This window comes from Amblyraja radiata, chromosome 3 (genome assembly GCF_010909765.2).
Source record: "Amblyraja radiata isolate CabotCenter1 chromosome 3, sAmbRad1.1.pri, whole genome shotgun sequence".
Taxonomy (NCBI): domain Eukaryota; kingdom Metazoa; phylum Chordata; class Chondrichthyes; order Rajiformes; family Rajidae; genus Amblyraja; species Amblyraja radiata.
Genome location: NC_045958.1, coordinates 65,845,808 through 65,872,508, shown reverse-complemented (window position 1 = coordinate 65,872,508; position 26,701 = coordinate 65,845,808). Strand labels below are relative to the sequence as shown.

At 44.0% G+C, this 26,701-nt stretch overlaps 1 protein-coding gene across 1 annotated transcript in view; it reads right to left on the bottom strand.

The window, feature by feature from the left end:
- The window catches only part of LOC116971110 (signal-transducing adaptor protein 1-like), a 108,851-nt gene that overhangs the window by 16,269 nt on the left and 65,881 nt on the right, over nucleotides 1-26,701 (bottom strand). The window contains exons 3-8 of the mRNA XM_033017954.1: nucleotides 20,980-21,099; nucleotides 19,387-19,443; nucleotides 17,778-17,953; nucleotides 16,843-16,968; nucleotides 11,870-11,939; nucleotides 5,173-5,275 (exon numbers count right to left, since the gene is read on the bottom strand). Of these exons, the coding sequence (XP_032873845.1) occupies nucleotides 5,173-5,275; nucleotides 11,870-11,939; nucleotides 16,843-16,968; nucleotides 17,778-17,914 (436 nt within the window). The 5' untranslated portion in view covers nucleotides 17,915-17,953; nucleotides 19,387-19,443; nucleotides 20,980-21,099. The remainder of the gene's footprint in view (nucleotides 1-5,172; nucleotides 5,276-11,869; nucleotides 11,940-16,842; nucleotides 16,969-17,777; nucleotides 17,954-19,386; nucleotides 19,444-20,979; nucleotides 21,100-26,701) is intronic.

Genomic DNA, 26,701 nt, shown 5'->3' with positions numbered 1-26,701 from the left:
ACCCCACTTTTTAAAAAGGGAGGGAGAGAGAAAACGGGGAATTACAGACCAGTTAGTCTAACATCGGTAGTGGGGAAACAGCTAGAGTCAGTTATTAAAGATGGGATCGCAGCACATCATCCAACTCAGTATCCTGTACCTGCCTTCTCTCCATACCCCCTGATCCCTTTAGCCACAAGGGCCACATCTAACTCCCTCTTAAATATAGCCAATGAACTGGTTTCAACTACCTTCTGTGGCAGAGAATTCCAGAGATTCACCGCTCTCTGTGTGAAAATGTTTTCCTCATCTCGGTCCTAAAAGATTTCCCCCTTATCCTTAAACTGTGACCCCTTGTTCTGGACTTCCCCAACATCGGGAACAATCTTCCTGCATCTAGCCTGTCCAACCCCTTAAGAATTTTGTAAGTTTCAATAAGATCCCCCCTCAATCTTCTAAATTCTAGCGAGTACAAACCGAGTCTATCCAGTCTTTCTTCATATGAAAGTCCTGACATCCCAGGAATCAGTCTGGTGAACCTTCTCTGTACTCCCTCTATGGCAAGAATGTCTTTGCTCAGATTAGGAGACCAAAACTGTACGCAATACTCCAGGTGCGGTCTCACCAAGACCCTGTACAACTGCAGTAGAACCTCCCTGCTCCTATACTCAAATCCTTTTGCTATGAATGCTTACATACCATTCGCCTTCTTCACTACCTGCTGCACCTGCATGCCTACTTTTAATGACTGGTGTACCCTGACACCCAGGTCTCGTTGCATCTCCCCTTTTCCTAATCGGCCACCATTCAGATGTGGAGTCAGTCTGGATAGAACTGAGGAATTGTAAGGATAAAAAGACCCTAATGGGACATCAACAGGACCCCAAACAGTAGCCTGGATATAGGGTGCAAGTTGAATCAAGAGTTAAAATTGGCAAGTCGTGAAGGTAATGCTACAGTTGTTATGGGAGATTTCAACATGCAGGTAAATTGGGAAAATCAGGTTGGTGCTGGACCCCAAGAAAGGGAGTTTGAGGAGTGCCTCCGTGGTGGATTCTTAGAGCAGCTTGTATTGGAGCCTACCAGGGAGAAGGCAATTCTGTATTTAGTAATGTGTAACAAACCAGAAAGGGAACTTGAGGTTAAGGAGCCAATAGGAAGTAGTGACCATAATATGGTAAGTTTTAATCTACAATTGGAGAGGGAGAAGGGTAGATCGGAGGTGTCAGTGTTACAATTGAACAAAGGGGACTATGGAGCCATGAGGGGGGAGCTGGCCAAAGTTGACTGGAAAGATACCCTAGCAGGGATGATAGTGGAACAACAATGGCAGGTATTTCTGGGAATAATACAGAAGGTGCAGGATCAGTTCATTCCAAAGAGGAAGGAAGATTCCAAGGGAAGTAAGGGGCAACCATGGCTGACAAGGGACGTCAGGGACAGTATAAAAATAAAAGAGAAGAAGTATAACGTAGCAAAGATGAGCGGGAAGCAAGAGTATTGGGTAATGTTTAAAGAGCAACAGAAGATAACTAAAAAGGCAATACGGGGAGAAAAGATGAGGCACAAAGGTAAGTTAGCCAAGAATATAAAGCAGGATAGTAAAAGCTTCTTTAGGTATGTGAAGAGGAAAAAATTAGTTAAGACCAAAGTTGGATCCTTGAAGACTGAAAAAGGTGAATTTATTATGGGGAACAAGGAAATGGCAGATGAGTTGTCCTGATCTTCCTGATGTACTATAGGCCAGAGGATCTGGGGTGACGGAGGAACTGAAGGAAATCCACATTAGGCAGGAAATGGGGTTGGGTAGATTGATAGAACTGAAGGCTGATGGTCTGCATCCCAGGGTACTTAAGGAGGTGGCTCTAAAAATCGTGGACGCATTGGTGATCATTTTCCATTGTTCTATAGATTCAGGATCAGTTCCTGTGGATTGGAGGGTGGCTAATGTTATCCCACTTTTTAAGAAAGGCGGGAGAAAGAAAACAGGGAATTATAGACCAGTTAGCCTGACATCGGTGGTGGGGAAGATGCTGAAGTCAATCATAAAAGATGAAACAGCGGCACATTTGGATAGCGGTAACAGGATCGGTCCGAGTCAGCATGGATTTACGAAGGGAAAATCATGCTGATTAATCTTCTGGAAATTTTTGAGGATGTAACTAGGAAAATGGACAAGGGAGAGCCAGTGCATGTAGTGTACCTGGACTTTCAGAAAGCATTTGATAAGGCCCCACACAGGAGATTGGTGGGAAAAATTAGGGCACATGGTATTGGGGGTAGTGTGCTGACATGGATAGAAAATTGGTTGGCAGACAGGAAACAAAGAGTAGGGATTAACGGGTCCCGTTCAGAATGGCAGGCAGTGACTAGTAGGGGTACCGCAAGGCTCGGTGCTGGGACCGCAGCTATTTACAATATACATCAATGATTTAGATGAAGGGATTCAAAGTAACATTAGTAAATTTGCAGATGATACAAAGCTGGGTGGCAGTGTGAACTGTGAGGAGGATGCTGTGAGAATGCAGGGTGACTTGGACAGGTTGGGTGAGTGGGCAGATGCATGGCAGATGCCGTTTAATGTGGATATATGTGAGGTTATCCACTTTGGTAGGAAAAACAGAAAGGCAGATTATTATCTAAATGGTGTCAAGTTGGGAAAAGGGGAAGTACAATGGGATCTGGGGGTCCTTGTTCATCAGTCAATGAAAGTAAGCATGCAGGTGCAGCAGGCAGTGAAGAAAGCGAATGGCATGTTGGCCTTCATAACAAGAGTTGATTAGAAAGAGGTCCTTCTGCAGTTCTACAGGGACCTAGTGAGACCACACCTGGAGTATTGTGTGCAGTTTTGGTCCCCTAATTTGAGGAAGGACATTCTTGCTATTGAGGGAATCCAGCGTAGGTTTACAAGGTTAATTCCCGAGTTGGCAGGACAGTCATATGCTGAGAGAATGGAGCGGCTGAGAGAATGGAGCGGCTGAGAGAATGGAGAGGCAGTCAAGAAATATGGGGAGAAGGCAGGAACGGGGTACTGATTGTGGATGATCAACCATGATCGCATTGAATGGCGATGCTGGCTTGAAGGGCCGAATGGCCTTCTCCAGCACATATTATCTATTGTCTATCTGTAATGTAATTGTGCTAATGTACCTATAAAGCTACAAAAATTTAGCTCTGGAAATTTAGATCTTATTGAAACATATAAGATTATTAAGTGTTTGGACACACTAGATGCAGGAACATCTTCCCGATGTTGGGGGAGTCCAGAACCAGAGGCCACAGTTTTCTTTTGGGGGAGTCCAGAACAGTAAATCTCTTTTATCTAAAATAGACGCAAGGCTGTCCAAAATCTACTCCTTTCTACAAATCATTTTGTTCGATCATGTTAATGTGAGTCTGGATTCAAGCATCAAAGAATATGGGCTAGAAATTCTACAAGAAGGTGCATTAAAGCAGCTTTTTCACAGGCCCATTCAGTTTGGAGTGAAGAGCTGTGACTGAAAATCGATTGTGTACAATAGTCAAGACAGGAATCAAGAATTGAGTAAAAAGATAAGCTTGCACATTTTGGATGAAGAAAGACCTTTCCTCCACTAGCTCTGCATTTGAGATGCATGAGGCTGTGCCCTCTGTTCCTAGACTCTCCCAATACTGGAAACATCCCCTCCACATCTACTCACATTTTCACTATTCGGGAGGGATATCAGGCCTGGAATAATACCGACGAAGTGATGATCAGAATGGGATATATGATTAGGTTTGGGGAGAATTGGGAAGGGGCAATGTACAGTTTGGTTGGACTGCCAAACACAGTTTGTGGAAGAGGGCTGCATGTTTGGCTGGACATGAGAGTAAGGGGATTAAGAACATAGATACAGATATGAGCAAAATGGGAGCAGTGGAGACAAGCTTGGAGGATCTGAACCGTGAGAAACCTAAGAAGGACAGCCTGCAAATCAAGTTTTCTTCAAATCTCAAGCCACAGACCAGGTAAGGCAGCTCTTTTTAATGCAGAAGTAGATTTCCACACTTGAATGAAGGCTATGCCACACACTGGCCGGGTTGTTCGCAGGATTTAAATATACACTAAAATCTTGTGCAAGTGAGATCATAACAATGTTAGCCAGGTGGTGTCTGTGTCTACGCATGTGGACCCAGATCTAAATTTGCCATACTTGCATGGCGGAACTGATTGCATTAAGCAATTAGGTTTTAGATAAAATTCACTTGAACAATGTACAAATTTCTTATGCTGGTGCATGAGAATTTCTGTCCCAACAAATTTCCTTCACAGTATGACATGTGTCAGATGTTTTATTCGTAAACTTCATTATACTCCTGGGAGAGAAGTTGAAGCCAATACAATTATGCAGAGGTGAGTACAATGGCCAAATATCTCTTCCATTATCAGTGTTAATGTTGAAAGTTGAATTTCTCCCTCTGAATGTCTCAATTCAATATCTCTTCGAGAGTCAGTATCTCAAAGGGACAATGCTGTGATATGAACTCAAATGCCCTACGCTATTTGTCCTGTTGGATTACATTTCTATGAATCAAAGCCACCAAATTAATCAAGCACCAGAGTATCATTTTAAAATGAAAATAAGAAAAAGATTTATAGGAAAAGATCAGAAAATGGCTGAATGTCTTGGGGATCTTTCATCACAATTCCTAATCAACAGATGCTTTTGACGTGGTCTATAAAGATAATGAGGTTTGCTTTTGAAGAATAACACGAGTTTGGTTTTATCCTTATATGGCTATCAATGCAGCACTTCCTCAGTCCTTCACCAATTCACAACAGTTTTACACAGACTGCCACCAAGGAGTTATTTAATTATTCTATCCTTGTTTAAAAAAGTGACAGCATGGAAAATTACTTTTGCTCCATAAATACATTTACGTAGATCAGGAAAATAAAGGAAACATGCGGCAGGTGCAGTCATCCAAGATTGAGAGTGTGTAGGAGAGAACTTAAGAAAGAAATTAGGAGGATAAAGAAACAACCATGAAATAAAGAATATCCCTGCAGGTGGCTGTAGAAGATCCGAGGACCTGGCTAATCTTTTAAGTTGTAACTTTGTATTTTAAATGTTTTCCATTCCTTGTTGAAATCAGATTGTTCTGAATGTGAAACAGGATGAGACAATAAAGCTATTCAAACCCATGTGTAGTGTGGTTGTGCAAACATACCAATGTTGCTGGCATAATCGTTGGAATCAAAGTATGGTTTCAAAACTCCATTTGTCGCCCTTATAAAATGATCAACAACTTCCTGAAGGGTGGAGTACGTGACCTATTGAATAGAGAAAAAAAAGGCTATTTAGCTACTTAATTGAATAGTTGAATATTCTAGTTGAATATTAGCCAATATCATCAAAGACCTACACCACCTTGACCATGCTCTGCTGCTACCATTAGGAAGAAGGTACAGGAGCCTGAAAACCAAAACCTCCAGATTCAAGAATAGCTTCTTCCCACCAACCATAAAATTCTTGCATTATTATGGTTTGGCTACCTAGGATGACTGTATTGTATTATTGTATTATCAATTATTATTGTATTATTGATTATTGCATGTTTATAGCTAGATAAGGCTCTTAAAGATAGCGGAGTCAGGGGTTATGGGGAGAAGGCACGAACGGGGTACTGATTGTGGATGATCAGCCATGATCACATTGAATGGCGGTGCTGGCTCGAAGGGCCGAATGGCCTACTCCTGCACCTATTGTCTATTGTCTATCTGTAATGTCATTGTGCTAATGTACCTATCAAGCTGCAAAAAGTAAGAATGTCATTGTTCTATTCCCAGTGCACACGACAATTAAACACTCTTGACACTTGAAATTGTGCAACTCCCCCTCTTTCCCAGTTCTTAAGGGCCTGTCCCACTTTCACGACCTAATTCACAAACTTTTTTACTCGTGGACATTTTTCATCAGGCTAGAAAAACGCCCCGAACTCCTTGCTGCCACGAGTACCTACGACTAGCATCACGGCCTGCTTCGACCTACCTACGACCTCCTACGACCATGCTGCGAGTATAAGTCAAGGGCAAACTCGGCAGAAGTCGTGAATTAGATCGTGAAAGTGGGACAGGCCGTTTAGACTATCACATGTAGATTTCTGGTGCTTGACTAAACATCAGTTCTTTATTTAACTCACCTTTTCTCCATTTGGTAGACCTTTTGCTACTCACATTAAATTAATCCATAAGATTCTCTGGTTAACTGTGACGAATGTCTTTCTCAAAATGCCAATATCACACACTCTTTTGTTTCTTGCACAAAACTTCATAAATTTTGGTGTGATATATTTGATATATTCACTAGTCTATTTAAGATAAAAATGGAACCTAATACTGAAAATTATTATATTTGGAGTAATGGGAGACGGGAACAAATTAAATATACCCCAAAATTCATTTTTTAATTATGGTTTAATAACAGCAAAAAAACCTATACTTAAATTTTGGAAAAATGCTACTATACCAAAATTTAAAATGTGGACCAGTAATATGTTGGACACAGCCCACCTGGAAGAAATGAGACTCCTCCTAATAGACAAACAAGACCAAGTTGGTCTCCAGTTATTGATGTTTTGGATTCATGTGGTGCAACAGTATCGTAAAAATTTTAAGTTTCAGGTAAGGGTGAAAGATGATCAAGAATATAAAAAAGCATCTCCTTGTGGCGAGTGGATAATCTCCCTCCTGCTTCACTTTCCTACTTATTTCTTTTCTGTACTAGCTCTTTTTCTCTCTTTTTTTTTTCACACACTAGATTTTCCTCTATTCTTTACTATCTCTTTCCTTCTTATCTCTCTCTTAAAAAAAAGGAAGTTGTACAGAGAATGTATTATGTTAACATAATTTTGGGAACCTGTAAAAAGGTACCACTGTATTGTACTTACTTCTAATCAATAAAATAAAAATAAATAAATAAATAAAGATTCTCTGGTTAATTTCAACAGTTATTTTCAGCAGTGAGTGAGCAACTGAGAGGAGGAGCAGCAGAGATTTTAAAAGCAGCAGTGACTGCCCCTAGTGGTGTACACAAGAGAGGCAGGCACTAGTGAAGGGGCCTATCGGGAGCGACAGCATTCGATGAGGTTGCGTGTCGACGACAAGTGCTGAGCTGGAGGTCAAGTTTAGAGGTTTTGACTCATTAGGTTTCGGCAAGGAAGCTGAATGGAAAGATAAGGTATGATGATCGACACAAAATGCTGGAGTAACTCAGTGGGATAGGCAGTATCTCTGGATGGAAGGAATGGGTGAATTTTCGGGTCGGGATCCTTATTCAGACTGAGTCAGAGACACAGAGATAAAGAATGTAAGGTGTGAAAACGAGACATCAAGTTCAAGAAAAATGTAGAATAGATCATTGTTAGCTAGGCGAAGGTGACAACGGAGCATACAAAGATAAACATTTAATCAAGGGAACAATCAGACTGGTCAGAGAACTAGGATAGGGGAGGGATGGAGAGAGGGATAACAAGGGTTACAAAGGTAGAGAAATCAATATTTATACCATTGGGGTGTTAGCTGCCCAAGCAAAATATGCAGTGCTGTTCTTCCAATTTGCGTTGGGTTTCCCTCTGACAAGTGTAGGAAGCTCAGGACAGGCAGGTCAGTTTGGGAATGGAAGGGGGAGTTCAAGTGTTTAGCAACAGGGAGATCATGGAGGTTTAGGCGGACTGAGCGGAGGTGTTCAGCAAAACGTTCGCCGAGTCTGCGCTTGGTCTCGCTGATATTTAGAAGTCCACACCTGGAACAGCGGATACAGTAGATGAGATTGGAGAAGTGCAAGTGAATCTCTGCCTCACCTGAAAGGACTGTCTGAAGGAGTCGAGGGAGGAGGTATAGGGACAGGTATTGCATCTCTGGCGGTTTAAGGGGAACATACTTGGGCATGGGGTGGTTTGGGTGGGAAGAGATGAGTTAACCAGGTAGTTGCGATGGGAACGCAGGATAAGGTATGGTTTGTTTTTGTTTTTGTGACTCTTCCTTGGTCTTCGTGCAGTAGGATGGCAGTTAAGGCACAGGTAGATGGATGACCACCAGGACAGGGAGTAGGCCAGTCTCCTCCAAAACAAGCATACCTTTTTGGGTAAAATATGCAGAGATTTCAGACAGCTACAAGATTAATAGGGTTGTCATAGTAGTGATTTTAAATCCCCCAATATAGACTGGGACTGTCACAAGTCTCCAGTCCAAATAAAAACCTTTCATCACCACCCTCTTTCCATCAAGCCAATCCTATATCCAGTGTGTAGGAAAGAACTGCAGATGCTGGTTTAAATCGAAGGTAGACACAAAATGCTGGAATAACTCAGTGGGTCAGGCAGCATCTCTGGAGAGAAGGAATGGGTGACATTTCGGGTCGAGACCCTTCTTCAGACTGTTACTTCTCTCCAGAGATGCTGCCTGACCCGCTGAGTTACTCCAGCATTTTGTGTCTACCTTCAATCCTATATCCAGTTAGTTAGCTCTCCCAGAATCCCATACAATCTAACCTTCCAGAGCAGCCTCTCGCGTGAAAATGTATCAAAGGCGTTGCTGCAGTGTGGCACCACCTGGTGGTTAGGCCACTTACTATGCGAACCCTCGGCAGTCGGGTGGTAGGCTCACGTGACTGGGTAATGGCGGGAAGGAGTTGTCACAGGGTTTAAGGGTGTGTCCTAGTATAAGTATTGAGCCCCGGTTCAGCCTTCCAACTTCCGCGTGTGTGTTGTTCTTGTTACTTCAACAATGAAGATCTCTTTGATTCACCACGCGAGGCTTGCTTACTCGCCCACCATTGCAGCCTTTCTTAAATAAAGGCCCAACATCAGCCACCCTGCAGACATCTGGCACCTCACTCATGTCTGACGACAATTCACATATCTCAGCTAGGATTCCTACAATTTCTTCTCTAAATTGTCCTTGGATCAATCTGGTCAGGCCTGGGAGATTTATCTACCTTCATACATCTTGGAAGGACCAGCATTTCCTTGACTGTAATACAGACTGTTCTCCAGACATCTCCATTAACTTTCTCAAGTTCACTTATCTCATGTCTTGCTCCATGGTAAAATAGAGGAGAAACTCATTGAGGACCGTACCCATTTCCTGCGGCTCCACACATCGATGACTAATTTAGTTTCTGAGGGGCCTTATTCTCTCTCTAGTTACCATTTTTCCCTTGATATATTTATAAAATCTCTTTGGATTCTTATTAATTTTATATGGCAGAGCTAAGACATGCCTCCTTTTTGCCCTCCTGATTTCCTTCTCAACTAAAGATGTGCAGGTTTTGGGAAGGATGCAGAGGAGCTTTACTAGAATGATGCCTGGATTAGAGGATATTAACTACAGGGAGAGATTGTACAAACTTGGAATGTTTTCTTTGGAACACCGGATGTTGCGGGGAGATTTGATAGAAGTATATAAACTTATGAGAGGCATAGATTTTGCATAGCCAGAACCTATTTTCCCAGGATGGAAAGCTTTAAGGTGATAGAAGCAAAGCATAGAGGAGATGTGCAGGGCAGTGTTTTTTACACCGAGGGTGGAGGGTGCCTGGAATGTACTGCCAGGTGTGGAGGTGGAGCATTTGAGAGACTTTTGGATAAGCACATGCAGAGAAAGAAGGGATATGCAATATGTGCAGGCAGATAAGGATTGGTCATGGCATCATGTTGGCACAAATATTGGAGGCAAAAGGCCTGGTTCTTGTGCTGTACCAATGTATGTTCTATACATTCTAATAATGCCCTTATGTCCCCTACACTCCTCCAGATATATACTTGATCCCAGCTGCCTATACCTGACCTTTTTCAAGAGATAAGAGACAAGAGACATTTATTGTCACATGCACCAATTGGTACAGTCAAATTTGGGGTCACCATACAGCCATATGAGTAAAATTCCTGATCAAAGATCTATTTCTCATCATCCAAGGTTCCTTAACTCCTCCTTGCCTTGCCCTTCACTCTAACAGGAACATGCATACTTTGAACTTTCACTAATAAAAACATCCTACTCCCCAGACATCCTCTTGCCTGTTACAACCTACCTCCAATCAACATTTGCACGTTCCTGTCCAATATTATCAAAGTTGGACGTTCCAATTTAGAACTTTAACTGTGGACCAGCCCTGTCCTTATCCATAACTATTTAAAACCCAATAGAGTTGTGGCTGCTTGTCACAAAAGCTTTGTCCACTGACATTTCAGTCATTTTCCCAATTCCTTAAGAGCAGGTCTCTCCCTCTCCCTTCAGGAACTCTACATATTTTTTAAGGAAACTTTCCTGAACACATTTGAAAGATTCCACTCATTTAAGTCTTTGGCACTATGGCCGTACCAGTATATATTGAGAAAGTTAAAATCTTCTATTATGACAATCCTATTAGTCTTGCAGTTATTTGCAATCTCCTGGCATTATAGTTCCTTTAATTCGCATTGACTATTTGAGGACTTATTGTACAATCATCTCCTTTTTTTCTCGGACTTCTATCATGATATTCTCATTAAATAATAAAGCAACTCCCCCTCCTGCACTAACTTTGACTTCTGTACTGCCTCACTACATCATTGGGTCCTGACCGCCTACCATTATTCTAATGGATATCAATATTTGGAGGGGTTATTCTGTAAAGAAGCGACTGGGAAATCGTACCAATATTGCCTAAGTTTCTCACACTTGAACTTCTCACATTCCACTCTCAAATTGAAAGATTAGTGAATATCATAGAACATTGAACAGTAAAGCAAAGGAATGGGCCCTTCAGACCACATTGTTGGTGCCGAACATGATGTCAAGTTAAACTGATCGGATCTGCCTGTCCATGATCCACATCCCTCTATTCCCTAAACTATCACATGTCTAGCCAAAAGCCTCTTAAACTATTGTATCTACCTCCAACACCACCTTGGCAATGCATTTCAGGCCCCCACCATTCTGTATAAAAAACTTATCCTGCACATCTCCATTAAACTTTCTGCCTCTCACCTTACAGCTATGCTCTCTAGTTTTAGACATATCCTCCCTAGGAAAAGGATCTGACTGTCTATCCTATCGAGGCCTCTCATGATTTTATATACTTCTATCAACTATCCCCTCAACCAACGTGCCAGAGAAAACAATCCAAGTCCATTCAATCTCTCCCTGTAGCTGAAACCCTCTATTCTTGGCAGAATTCTGGTATACCATCACTGCACCCTCTCCTAAGCATCCACACCTTTCCTGTGATGACCAGAATTGCACGCAATACTCCAAATGCGTTATAACCAAAGTCTATGAAAGCTGCATAATGACTTCCTGACACTTACAGTATATTCAATGCTCCTAGCAATGAAGGCCAGTATACCATAGACATTTTTTAACCACCCTATCTACTTGTGGTGCCTCCTTCAGTGAACTATGAAATTGAACTCACAGATCCCTCTGCACCTCCATTCTGTTAAGGGTCTTGCCATTAAGTGTATACTCCCTCCTTATACTCAACATCCCAAGTGCATCACTTCACACTTGCCCGGATTAAACTCCACATACGTCCACCCATTTCTGCATGCTGTAACTTCTGACAGCATTCGTCAGTGTCTGCAACTACTCTAATTTTGGTGTTGTCAGCAAACGTACTCACCAACCCATCTATATTTACATCTAGGTAATTTATATATATCCCAAAGCAGAGGTCCCAGCACAGATCCCAGCAGAACTCTGCTGGTCACAGACTTCCAGCCATAATATCTACCTTCCACCACAACCCTCTGTCGTCTATGAACAAGCCAGTTCTGAATCCAATATGCCAGTTCTGAATCCAGGCCTATAGTTCAGCTCATTGTCTACATGTCGTACAAGATTGCAAAATCTTAAATTATATTTGGTAAAATAGAAGAAACTCACTGGATTTTCCAGCCCGATGACAAATCCACCACACATGCTCGTCACCTTGTAATGTTTTATCACACCTTTACTGAAAGATAAATACAAGCAATATTAATCATTCAGTTCACCCAATGAGGTTGGTGTATGACCTATAAAAACTGAGATATAGAATAATCTATAGAATTTATAGGGACATGTTCTCATCTCCACCCCCTTCTGCTTTCCGCAGAGCCCGTTCCCTCCGCAACTCCCTGATTCACTCATCCCTTCCCAACCAAACCACACCCCTCCCCAGGTATCTTCCCCTGCAACCGTGCGAGATGCAACACCTGTCCCTATACCCCCTCCCTCGACTCAATCTAGGGAACCCAACAGTCTTTTCAGGTGAGGCAGAGGTTCACTTGCACCTCCTCCAACCTCATCTACTGTATCCTTGTTTTCAGTGTGGACTCCAATATATTGGCGAGACCAAGCGCAGACTTGGCGATCGTTTTGCTGAACGCTACTGCTCAGTCTGCCTTGACCTACGTGATCTCCCAGTTGCCATATACTTCTATCAAGTCTTCGCTCAACCTCTGACATTCGATCGACAACAATTCATGTCTATCCAATCTCTCTATGTAGTGAAAACCCTTTAATAAAGGCAGCATTCTGGTAAACCTGCTCTGCACCTCTCCAAAGTCTCCACATATATCCTGTAATAGGGCGAGAGAACAGCACCCAATGTGGCCTAACCCAAGTCCTATAGAGCTACATCATGACATCCTGTCTCTTATATTCAACGTCCCAAGCATTGATGGCAGGCATACCATATGCCTTTTTTACCACCCTATCTCCAGGCGATCGATGGACGGCACAGAATTGGTGGGCCGAAGGGCCTGTTCCCGCAATATATAACTAAACTAAACTGAACTACATATGCTGGCACCTTAAATGAGCTATAAACTTGGACTCCAAGGTTTCTCTGCACATCAATGATGTTTGGGGTCTTGCTGTATACTTTTTGTATACTTTGCCCTGACATTCAACCTCCCAAGTGCAACACCACATGTTTGCTCAGGCTAAACTCCATTTGCTATAATCTCCACCCATTCCTGCAGCTGATCTATTTTCCCAACCACCCTTACAGACTAAGGGGAATTTAAACAAAGCCAATTAGCCTAGAAACCTTCACGTCTTGGGATATGGGAGGAAACCGAAGCAACCCGAGGAAATCTACACGGTCACAGGGTGAATATGTAAACTCCACACAGACAGCAACTACAGTCAAGATTGAACACGGGTTTCTGGTGCTGTGAGGCTGCAACTCTATTAGCTTTGCCACTGTGCCGTCCTTTTTCAAAAGTAAATAAAGGAGTGTTCCAGAGATTATGAGGAGAGACTTCATAAACTCAACCTGTATTTTCTAAAGTTTGGAAGAATGAGACAAAATCTCAAGCAAACATAAAGCTCTATCGTGCTCCACTGGCTGGATGCAGGCTATATGTTTCACTTGGTTCAGAGATCTACAATCAGGGATCACAGTCCCTGAATTAGGCATTTAGGTGGCCGTTTAGGAATGAGATGAGGAGAATTTCTTCTTGAATCTTCAGAATTCTCCACCCAGAAATTGCTGGAGATAACTGATCACTATGAACATTCGATGACAATATCATCTTCCTCTCCAGCTGACAGGAAGGTCCATGGTTTTATTTCTGTCTTAACAATTACAATCCTTTATTGCAGGCCTGTGATATTCAGTGCATTAAAATAATTGAGGCAGCATCATTGAGCCTTCTCTGTTCTTGGCTAAATCATTTTAGTTTTTCTAATCCCTGTACATAATCATGCCTGGTATAATGCTGTAAGATTTCCTCTGCAATATTTACAAGATATTGACATTCTTCCTCAATTTATGTGCCTAGAATTAGCCACAATATTCCAAAAGCTGAAGCTTACCCACAATTTGTAATGTTTTAAATAACTTCCTTGTTTTTAGTCGTCTGTAAGTTCTTGGAATGTATGCAGGATAGTTTTCTAAACCAACATGTAGAGGAACCAACGAGAGAGCAGGCTATTCTAGACTGGGTATTGAGTAATGAAGAAGGGTTAGTTAGCAGTCTTGTTGTGCGTGGCCCCTTGGGCAAGAGTGACCATGATATGGTTGAGTTCTTCATTAGGATGGAGAGTGACATTGTTAATTCAGAAACAAGGGTCCTGAACTGAAAGAAAGGTGACTTTGAGGGTATGCGACGTGAATTGGCCAAGATAGACTGGCAAATGATTCTTAAAGGGTTGACGGTGGATATGCAAAAGACTGCATGGATGAACTACAACAATTGTTCGTCCCAGTTTGGCAAAATAATAAATCAGGGAAGGTAGTACATCTGTGGATAACAAGGGAAATCAGGGATAGTATCAAAACAAAAGATGAAGCATACAAATTAGCCAGAAAAAGCAGCCTACCAGGAGACTGGGAGAAATTCAGAGTCCAGCAGAGGAGGACAAAGGGCTTAATTAGGAAAGGGAAAATAGATTATGAAAGAAAACTGGCAGGGAACATAAAAACTGACTGCAAAGGTTTTTATAGATATGTGAAGAGGAAAAGATTAGTTAAAACAAATGTAGGTTTCTTGCAGTCAGAAACAGGCGAATTGATCATGGGGAACACGGACATGGCAGACCAATTGAATAACTACTTTGGTTCTGTCTTCACTAAGGAAGACATAAATAATCTGCCGGAAATAGCCATGAGATGGAGGAATTGAGTGAAATCCAGGTTAGCCGGGAAGTGGTGTTGTGTAAATTGAATGGATTAAAGGCCGATAAATCCCCAGGGCCAGATAAATTGCATCCCAGATTAAGGAAGTAGCCCCAGAAATAGCGGATGCATTAGTGATAATTATTCAAAACTCTTTAGATTCTGGAGTAGTTCCTGAGGATTGGAGGGTAGCTAATGTAACCCCACTTTTAAAAAAAGGGAGGGAGAGAGAAAACGGGAAATTACAGACCAGTTAGTCTAACATTGGTAGTGGGGAAAATGCTGGAGTTGGTTATTAAAGATGGGATAGCAGCACATTTGGAAAGTGGTGAATTCATTGGACAATGTCAGCATGGATTTATGAAAGGTAAATCATGTCTGACGTATCTTATAGAATTTTTCGAGGATGCAACTAGTAGAGTGGATAAGGGAGAACCAGTGGATGTGTTATATCTGGACTTTCAGAAGGCTTTCGACAAGGTTTTACATAAGAGATTAGTATGCAAACTTAAAGCACACGGTATTGGGGGTTCAGTATTGATGTGGATAGAGAACTGGCTGGCAGACAGGAAGCAGAGGGTAGGAGTAAACGGGTCCTTTTCAGAGTGGCAGGCAGTGACTAGTAGGGTACCGCAAGGCTCAGTGCTGGGACCCCAGCTATTTCCAATATATATTAAAAATTTGGATGAGGGAATTGAATGCAACATCTCCAAGTTTGCGGATAACACGAAGGTGGGGGGCAGTGTTAGCTGTGAGGAGGATGCTAGGAGGCTGCAAGGTGACTTGGATAGGTTGGGTGAGTGGGCAAATGCATGGCAGATGCAGTATAATGTGGATAAATGTGAGGTTATCCACTTTGGTGGCAAAAACAGGAAAGTAGACTATTATCTGAATGGTGGCCGATTAGGAAAAGGGGAGATGCAACGAGACCTGGGTGTCATGGTACACCAGTCATTGAAAGTAGGTATGCAGGTGCAGCAGGCAGTGAAGAAAACGAATGTTATGTTAGCATTCATAGCAAAAGGATTTGAGTATTGGAGCAGGGAGGTTCTACTGCAGTTGTACAGGGCTTTGGTGAGACCACACCTGGAGTATTGCGTACAGTTTTGGTCTCCTAATCTGAGCAAAGACATTCTTGCCATAGATGGAGTGCAGAGAAGGTTCACCAGACTGATTCCTAGGATGGCAGGACTTTCATATGAAGAAAGACTGGATAGACTCGGCTTGTACTCGCTAGAATTTAGAAGATTGAGGGGGGTTCTTATAGAAACTTACAAAATTCTTAGGGGGTTGGACAGGCTAGATGCAGGGAGATTATTCCTGATGTTGGGGAAGTCCAGAACAAGGGGTCACAGTTTAAGGATAAGAGGGAAGTCTTTTAGGACCGAGATGAGAAAATCATTTTTTACACAGTGAATCTGTGGAATTCTCTGCCACAGAAGGTAGTTGAGGCCAGTTCATTGGCTATATTTAAGAGTGAGTTAGATGTGGCCCTTGTGGCTAAAGGGATCAGGGGGTATGGAGAGAAGGCAGGTATGGAATACTGAGTTGGATGATCAGCCATGATCATATTGAATGGCAGTGCAGGCTTGAAGGGCCGAATGGCCTACTCCTGCACCTATTTTCTATGTTTCTATGTTTCTATTCATAAACGTATTGATTTTTTGTGTCCTTTCAATCTTTATTAGCTTGTACTTTGGCTTGCACCAATGTGAAATCGGAATCTCAATGTTCATACACCTCCAATTTCACCTCATTTCATTCTTAAACGGCCACTTAAATGCCTCATTCAGCGACTGTGATCCCCGGTTCTAGATTCCTGCTTGATGTTCAGCACAGTGGCACCACGGTGGAGTTGCTGCCATGATCATATTGAATGGCGGTGCAGACTCGAAGGGCCGAATGGCCTACTCCTGCACCTATTTTCTATGTTTCTATGTTACAACGCCAAAGACCTGGGTTAGATCATGACTACCGGTGCTATCTGTATGGAATTCATACGTTCTCCCTGTGACCGCCTGGATTTTCTCTGGCTGCTCCGGTTTCCCGCCCACTTTCCAAAGCTGTGCAATTTTGGAGTTTAATTGGCTTGAGTAAAATGTCCCTAGCGTGTAGGATAGAACTAGTGTATGAATGATCGTTGGTCAGCATGGATGGGCTAAAGGACCTGTTTCTATGCTGTATCTCTAATCCAAACAAAACTTAATAAAAATACCCTGTTTCACATTGCCTCCACTCAGACTAAATCTACCTGTTTTGTGTGATCATAGTAGTGATTGAGTAATTTTCATTGGAAGGTCTTATTATCAGGCTGCCATTTTCAGGGTGTCTTTCCAGCATGGCTTCAGCTTCATTGCGAGTTACTGTATAGAAACACCTGCAGAAAAGATAAAGGTGAATGTGAGTGTAAATTATTTACTTCAACCATCCATTAGAAACTTCTGGTACACTTCAAGTGACTCAATGACAGAGATTGGAAAAGTCACAGGGTGTGGCCATTTGGTTCTTCAAAAGGCAATTCAATTAGTTTTAGCCCCAAGCTTTTCCATTGCCCTCCTACCTCAAAGCTCTGCAGTATTTGTTTACAATATATCCAATTCTCCATTAAAACTTAGACTCAAAGTTGTTTTCCCACACTTTCCAATGTATTCCTGTTCATTACATCAAGTTTGCAAAAGCATGTTATACAGGTAGATTAGTAAAGATTTCAACGCATATATTACTCATAATTATTCAAGAAAAAAATTATTTTACTTTCTTCATTTGCCTCTCAACACATAATTATTCACAATTCTACTTGAAGACATTGTGCAAATCGAGTCTTTGTGGCTTTCCCAGAATTAAACCACCCTTAAAACCATCTTAAATCCCCGCAGTGAAATGAGCTTGCCAAATAATTTAAATCTCAGGTTGAGGTGAGTCACACAATAATTTTACTATGTCAGTCAAGCTTCAGGCTGGTGTGATCAATATTGGCAACAAGAGTGAGTAGTGCATTTGGTTATCATGGAGAAGGATCCTGAGAAGATGACCTGTCATTGCTCATCAGTTTTCATCTTTAAATGTCTTAACATCTCAAACCTATTGTCTGAATCACATCTTAACCTCTATACTCAAGAGAAAACAAACTAAGTTTATGGAATTTGTCCCATCATTTAATATTTTTGTTGTGTTAATTTTACTTACTCTGGCATTGGGTTCAATAAATCATCGTACACCTCTGGATCAGGTTTCTCTATCAAGCAGCTTTGTGATTCTCGTGTCCTTGTTTCAGTGGACCGACGTTCTTTCTCTCGTTCAACCACTTCTTTCAGGCGTAGCATCTGCCCAGGCAGTAGTGACAAGATACTGGGAACCTCCAGCTAGTAAAATTGACCAAAAACAATCTTCTAATCAAATTATTGACAAAGTTGCCAGCAGGATTAGTTTTTGTGCAAGATGTGTTCATAGTTTCAGCTTAAAACTTTCTAATAATTATTTGTTACTTCAGAAAAGTGAAGAAATATTTTAAAGCAAAAAAAAAAAAAACTGCCAGAGGAAGCAGATCAGGCAGTATCTGTGGAGGAAGATGGACAGTCAACATTTAAGGCTGAGACCCTTCCGCAGGATTGAAAGAGTGGAAGATAGCCAGTATAAATAAGTTAGGGGGGCAGAACAAGAGCTGGAATGGGATAGATGGATCCAGATGAGATTGGGTGGATTGGTGGATCTAGAGAGTGGGGGTAAAGAGAGTTGGAGATAACAAGAGTCTGAGATATGAGGAGTGGGGGTAACAAGGAGCAGCACATCTGATAGGAAAGGAAGGCAATGGTCAGTGAGGTGAGGAGACGGGGATAGTGGGGGAGGGGGCCTGATGGAAAGAGTATGTGGGTAATGGGCAAATTGAGTGGGTGGGGAAGAAGCTGGATGAAGGGGACGTGCATTGTTATGAAAGGCAGGGTATGAGTGGGAGAGCTGGGTGGATTGAAGAACCAAGGGGTTACAGTTACGTAAAATTGAATTCTCTAATTGTTCATGCCACTGGCTTGTGAACAAACAGGGCCTGATAATGAGGTGATGTTATTCTAGTTCGCATTTTGGCCTCCTCGTGGTGGTGGAGCCAAGAACAGACAGGTCGGAGTGGACATTGTCCAGGGAATTGAAATGGCTAGCAGCTGTGTGCTCCAGGTGCTCAACAAAGCAGTTGCCTAATCTGCCTGATCTCAGCAACGTACAGGAGGCCACATCTAAAGCACCTAACTTTTTCTCATAGAGTTGTGAGTCTGTGGAATTCTCTGCCTCGGAGGGCGGTGGAGGCCGGTTCTCTGGATACTTTCAAGAGAGAGCTAGATATGGCTCTTAAAGATAACGGAGTCAAGGAATATGGGGAGAAGGCAGGAACGGGGTACTGATTGGGGATGATCAGCCATGATCACATTGAATGGCGGTGCTGGCAGTACTGAATCAGTACCCCGTTCTTAACACTATTTCTGCCACCACAGGAAATTTGCCACAACAACAGCAAATTTCATGCTGTCATCTAACCAAATTGGCAACAGTCAGTGCTAAATAATCCAGACTTCCAGTAAAGTTCCAACCTGCACCTTAATCTTATACAGTTTTTTTTTACTATGCTGACCTCGACAGTGTACTAGAAGGTAGACAAAAAAGCTGAAGAAACTCAGCGGGCAAAGCAGCATCTATGGAGAGAAGGAATAGGCGATGTTTTAGGTCGAGACACTTAGTTTAACATGCTACTATTCCTATAAATTTGAACAGCCAATACAGGAGCATGCTACAAAAATAAGAATCATACCTGAGTGACCACACCAATATAACCTTTCCATTCTTCTCTAGTTTCAATGTTTTCAGCCTGGAGATATAAGGAAAGTAAAATCACAATAAATGTTTATCATTATAGAGTGGTGCTGCTAACTACCTAGTTATTTGCATATGTTGCAATAGCTGAAGTTATAAAATCCCCTTGAAACTAGATACTCGTTACCTTTTCATCAGCATTATGCTACCAGGATACAAAAAGTAAACTATAATGTCAGCTCATAATACAAACTACAGGGAACTAGAGGAAATATCAAACATGAATTCCAAATAGATATTTTCTCGTAGGGATGTGACGAAAACTGGAATAATTCTCTCCTGAGCAAAAGTGCTTTTGAAAAAGGAAATAACAAGAAACCGTTTCACATGGGTTTTAACCAGATTAAATACATTTAAGATAATCATGTGAATCACAGTGAATAGGAGAAGATTTATTTTAAGGCAATACTTTTTAGGTGCCTTTAGATGAAAGCAAAGGAACAGTTAAAAACGAACTGGATAAATATATTTAAAAGGGAAAGATTTGCAGAACTAAGAGGAAATTAGTATGGAAATAAGAATGTCCTTCCAAAGTGCCAGCATTCCATAATGGGTTGAATAGGCTTTAGACTTTAGAGATACAGTACGAAAACAGACCCATCTAGTTCGCGCCGACCAGTGATCACCCCGTACACTGACACAACCCTACACATTCGGGATAATTTCACAATTTACCAAAGTCAATTAACCTACAAATCTATACGTCTTTGGAGTGTGGGAGGATACTGGAGCACCTAGAGCAAACCCATAAGGGAGATGGGGCGGGGGGGGGGGGGGGGGGGGGAGAGAGGGGAGGGGGAGAGAGGGGGGAAGAGAGAGGGGGGAAGAGAGAGGGGGGGGAGAGAGAGGGGGGGGGGGGGGAGAGAGAGGGAGAGACAGAGGGAGAGAGAGAGGGAGAGAGAGAGAGGGAGGGAAGGAGAGAGAGAGGGGGAGAGGGAGGGAGAGAGAGAGAGAGAGAGAGAGATAGAGAGAGAGTGATTGCCTTCCATCTTTTCATCCTTGTAGGAACATGATGGCTATGAACGCTCTGTTTTAAAAAAAATTACTCCTACTTCTCAGAAGTAGATTTGCCCATTAATTGTAATTCCTAGTCTACTTTTGCCATGTCTTGACCCAGGAGGCACAGCAGTGCTGCTTATGGAACTACTACTTCACGGTGCAGGGGTTCTAAATTTAATCCTGACCTCAGGTGCTGTCTGTGTGGAGTTTATACGTTCGCCCCATGACCCTCTGCCGGCTTTCTTTAGACCCTCTGGTTTGCTCCCACATCCCAAAGCTATGCAGGTTGGTATTTAGTTGGCCATTGGAAATTGCCCCTCGTGTGGAGGTGAGTGGTAGAGTGGTAGGGGGAACTAAAGACAATCTGCGTAGAAAGACAATGGGCTGGGGGAGGATTAATGTGAGTGTTTGATGATCAATGCAGACTCAATACGTCTCAAAGGGCGATATCTCTCTAATTTAGGACCTTAAATTCTCTTTGACTTTTATCCTATCTGCAACTAATATATTATCAGAATTTTGATTGAAATACCTTAAGTTTCACCTCTCCATTGTCTAGAAGCAGTCGGAAGCCAGTTGTTTGGAAACCTTTACCATTCCTGTTGTCATCAACTATTGATATAAAATGCTGCAGGTCCAGTTTTTCTGTGTACTGGAAAAAGGAATACGGTTATGTAGAAGGAGCACCAAAAATAGCACAATATCATTATCGTGTAAACACAAGGAGCTGTAAATGTTGGTTTACCCAAAAAGACACGATGTGCTGAGTAACTCAACAGATCGGACAGCCTCTCTGGAGGAAATTAATGTGATGCTTTCAGTCAAGGCCTGGAGATTGGTTGTTTCCTACTCGCCAATTGCAGTGCTTGTTAGTAGTTGCTCTGCCTAATATGCGATTCATATTACCAAGAGCTTGCCTACGCCATTCAGTATGAGTAGCTGCTAGGAACTGTAATGTCCTGCAGACCGATGCTGTGAGTAGATTTAATAAACATGTGTTGTATCTTGATGTGTGTTTGAATCCACTCATTACATGGTGTCAGAAGTGGGATACGAACCCACGCCTCCATTTGTTTTATCAGCGGCTTAAAACACATGGCTGAATGCCGCCAATTTCGTGATTTATGTGATGAGCTCAACCGTGACAAGATTGTTGGAGGTATGCTTGATAACAAGTTAAGGGATGAACTGCTCCATAACACTGACCTGACCCGTAATCAAGCTGAGCACGCCTGTCGGATTACTGAGATAACATCTTCTCTAACTAAATCTGTGACCTCTGGTCAGCGTTCGCAGTACAGTGTCAATCTTACAGACACCTCCTCTCATAACAGCCATTCCCAGATCTCCACGGCCTGTCAGCAGAGAAGGTCTGCTGCTCGATGTCCTAATTGCAACTATTTTCATGCTACCGGGTGAGAGATCTATATTGCTTATGGTAAAACCTGTAATTTCTGCAAGAAATCAAACCACTTTGCAAGATGTTGACGTTCCCATGCGACTCAATCCTCCTCAAGGACGAGCTTGCACCTGTTACAACATGAGCTTGCTGATAACAAATACCAAGAGCCTGACTTGCCATCCCCTACTCAGCTCTCTGAAAGTACTGATAATAGTTCAGCCATCCACTCTCTCCTCCCTTCCTCTAATGAGCAACTTGACCCTGAGGTAACCATGTTTGTGAATAACAGACCTGTGATCGCCAAGGTTGATACTGGCGCGAAATGCAACGTCATCTCTTTATCAGAGTTTTAAAACATTCGGAATGCTGAATCTATTGAAAAGGCCTCGATCACGCTTCCGTCCTACGGGGGAGATGTTCTACACCCACTTGGACAGACAAATCTATATTGCAACATAGACTCGCAGCCCCATACCCTAAAGTTTTATATGGTCAAGGGGGATTCTGACTCTGCTCGGTATCAATACATGCAACGATCTAGGTCTGGTATCCTTCAACTCTTTCTTGCTGAAGGACCCACTCAGAAAGTACTCTCTCAATACAGAGAACTGTTTAACAACGAGCTTGGCAAGTTTCCCCTCGAGTACCACATTGTCGTTGATCCCAACATCACTCCTGTGGTTCGAGCACCATATAGTGTTCCACATGCCATGCATGACAGGGTACACAATGAACTCAAGCGGATGGTTTCCATGGGTGTTATTGCTGAATTTACTGACCCATCTGACTGGGTTTCCACCATTCAGATTCAGATTCAACTTTAATTGTCATTGTCAGTGTACAGTACAGAGACAACGAAATGCAGTTAGCATCTCCCTGGAAGAGCGACATAGAATATGATTTCAATAAATGAATCTATTTACATGCATACAGTCATAGTGTTTTTCCTGTGGGAGGAGTGTCCGGGGGGGGGGGTGATTGGCAGTCACCGAGGTACATTGTTGAGTAGTGTGACAGCCGCAGGGAAGAAGCTGTTCTTGGACCTGCTGGTCCAACAACGGAGAGACCTGTAGCGCCTCCCGGATGGTAGGAGGGTAAACAGTCCATGGTTGGGGTGAGAGCAGTCCTTGGCGATGCTGAGCACCCTTCGCAGACAACACCAACCATGGTGGTCGCAACGAAAAAAATCAAGGAGGAGATTCATATCTGCATGAACCCCAGAGATCTTAACACTGCTATCATACGCTCACACTACCCTATACGAACAGTAGAGGAAGTTGCTGCTCAAATAGGCAACACATCAGTGTTCTCCATTCTGGATGCCAAAAGCTGGTTTTGGCAGATTCCAATCAACCCAGACTCGTCCAATCTTACTACTTTCGGCACCCCTTTTGGCTGTTACAAATTCCTGAGAATGCCCTTTGGCATCAACTCCGCCAACAAAGTTTTCCAGCGCACGATGGAACAATTGTTTGCTGAGTATCCATGCACCATCATTGTTGATGACATTCTCGTCTACGGGCGCGACTTGGCTGAACATGATGCTAATCTGAAGAAAGTACTGGATCGTGCCAAAGACATTCAGCTCAAACGCAACCCCCTGAAGTGCAAGTTTCAAGTCCCGGAAGTTACCTACGTCGGACATATTTTCACAACTGATGGTCTCAGACCAGACCCATCAAAAATTGCAGCTATCAACGAGATGCCGGATCCTACTGACGTTGCGAGTCTGCAAAGGTTCCTTGGAAGGTCAACTACCTGGGGAAATTTATTCCCAACCTCAGCGACATATCTGCCCCCCCTGCGGGAACTGACACACAAAGACGCTGCAAGGTCCTGGTATCTGCAGCACCACAGAGCTTTCGACACTCTCAAGTTGCAGCTGGCTAGCGCACCTACTCTCGCCTACTTTGCTTTGGAGTTACCCGTAACGCTCACCTGCGATGCGTCCCAGTATGGACATGGCGCTGCTTGCCTGCAGACCACTACCGATGGCGATTGCAAGCCTGTTTCTTACGCCTCTCGCACACTAACAACGTTACGCCCAGATTGAAAAAGAAATGCTCACAGTGGTTTTCGCTTGCACAAAATTCAAGGACTTTATTTTTGGGAAGTCTGCAACTATAGAAACAGACCACCAGCCGCTGGTCACTATTTTGAATAAACCCATTCACGCTGCTCCGGCCCGCCTACAACGGATGATGCAGCTGCAGCGGTTTGATTTCAACATTGTCTATAAGAAAGGCAGGGACATGCACATAGCTGACACGCTATCAAGAACCCCACGCAAAACCAACAAACAACAACTCTCTGAACAGGACCAGTCCTCAGTAATGAAGGTATCGTATGTTCCTACTGATTGTTTAAGCAGCCTTGCAGAGCACACGGCTGCTGACGAGACTTTACAATTGCTGTCCGTAGTCATCCGGCGTGGCTGGCTGGATAAACAACACAGCACCCCACTCGCGATCCGCCCATACTTCCTGGTTCGCGATGAACTGGTGTTACAGAACAGGATTATAGTCAAGGGCCACAAGGCAGTTGTCCCAGCTGTCCTCCGGGACAAGTACTTCGACGCCGTCCACAGGGGCCACCCCGGTGTGGAGGCAACCTTACAACAGGCACAGAGCATGTTTTACTGGGCTGGTATGGCCAAGTACGTACGTGACAAAACTGAAGTCTGCGCCATCTGCAAAGGCCTGACGCCACATCAGCAGAAGCAGCCCTTACTGCCGCACCCGGTTCCTCCTCTACTGTGGTCCACGGTAGCCATGGACATATTCGAATGGCATGGGAAACACTATCTGGTTCTTGTTGACTCTCATTTGGGCTGGTTTGATATCGATCTACTCCAAACCATTACATCTGAAGCAGTTATTGAGAAGATGCAGCACCACTTCTCCGTGCACGGCTCCACTGCACGTCTTCTGTCCGACAACGGCAGTCAGTTCAAAGGTCCAAAGGTTCAAAGGTTGATTTATTGTCACATACACCTAGATGTAGTGAAATTCCTTTTGCCAATGCAGCACATAAAAAAGAATACAAACATAACAATAATAAATAGCTTTAACATAAAAACATCCCCCCACAATGGTTCCCATTATGGGGGAAGGCACAAAGTCCAGTCCCATCCCCAATGTCCACCCATAGTCGGGCCTATTGAGGCCTCCACAGTTGCCTCTACGGAGGCCCGATGTTCCAGGCCGTCCTCGCCGGGTGATGATGTTCCGGCGTCGGGAGAGTCCTCTCAGCGGCATGGGAACCCTGGAACGGCCGCCTCCCTACTCGAGACCGTGGCTTCCGGAGCCGACAAGGCCGCGCCGAATGGAGCTCAACTGGCGATCTCGTCGCGAGATCCCAGGCTCCCGATGTAAAGTTTCAGCGCCGCCGCCCGCAGCTCCGCGATGTTTTAAACGCCGGTCCCAGCTCACCAGAGTTCCAGCGCGGCGACCCAGGCAAGGCACCGCCCGCCCCGCAATGGCGCTCCAGCGCTGCACCGCCGTCCTCACACCCGCAGCTCCGCCGCCGATGCCTAGGCTCCGGGCGGTCCCCTCGCTCCTCGGACCCGCACCTCCGCAGCCGCCGTTGCCGGTGCCGCCGCCGCCGATGCCGGTGCCGCCGATGCCGATGCCGAGGCTCCGGGCGGTCCCCTCGCTCGGTCCCCTCGCTCCTCGGACCCGCAGCTCCGCAGCCGCCGCCACCGATGCTCCGGGCGGTCCCCTCAGGAAATACCGCTCCAGGCCCGCTGGTAGGCCGCGAGGACGGGTCGAAAGTGCAGCCCGGAGAAAAGCTGCATCTCCGACCAGGTAGGGAACATGAAAATTAGTTTCCCCCTTCCCCCCCCCCCCCCTCCCCACACATAAAAAAGCTAGAACTCCTTAAAAACAAAACACTAAACTAACTAAAAATAAGAAAAAAGAAATGAAAAACAGACAGCTGCAGGCTAGGCAGCCATACCCCCTACAGGTCGGCGCCAACTTCTTCACCAGCCAGACTTTCAAAGGTTTTGCACAATGATGGGACTTTCGACATATCACCAGCAACCCTGAGTTCCCACAGTCCAACGGACTCGCCGAACGAGCTGTCCGAAGCGCAAAACAACTAATGGAGCGTTCATACCTTGCTAAATCGGACGTCTACCTAGACCGTGCTCAACTTAAGGAACATTGCGATGGATCCCATACTGGGTTCCCCAGCCCAGCGAGTGATGTCTCGCCAAACCCGTGCTCCCCTGCCTGTGTCCCAGCAGCTTTTGCAGCCACAAGTTCGTTCTCCGTCTGCGGTCCAGAAACAACTACAATTCAAACGCGATACACAAAAACATTTTTTCGACAAATCCAGTAAGCCACTTAAACCTCGCACCAGTGGACAGGTGGATCGCCTCCAGACCAACAAGGTTCTATGGCCGTCTGGGTCACATCTACGGCCCTGCCAAAGAACCGCGCTCTTATCTGGTTGAAGCGGACAGAGCCATTTACAGACCCAACCGTCAACATCTCCTTCCAGTGAAGGAACCACGTCCTGCGACTCCATATCCAGATGTCTCGCGTTTTGTATTCCCTCCCACTATCGGTCCTGCTGCTCCACTATCAGAGACGGTTCCAGTGCGGCCTCCCTGCAGCGTTCGGCGCCTAGCTCACCTATCTCACCACCTCCCTGCCCTGACGGGTCCCTGGTCACATCCCCGGTTCCCTTCCCGGTATCTTCTCCGGTAAAAGGAGGTGAAGCTGATTCGTACTGCACACGTGCCGGACGGGTTAGCAAGCCAACTATTAGATACGGTGATTTTGTGTAACTATATAAACGCGTTATTAACGTTCCGCTTCCTATATTGCTTAGCCACCATGTTCCC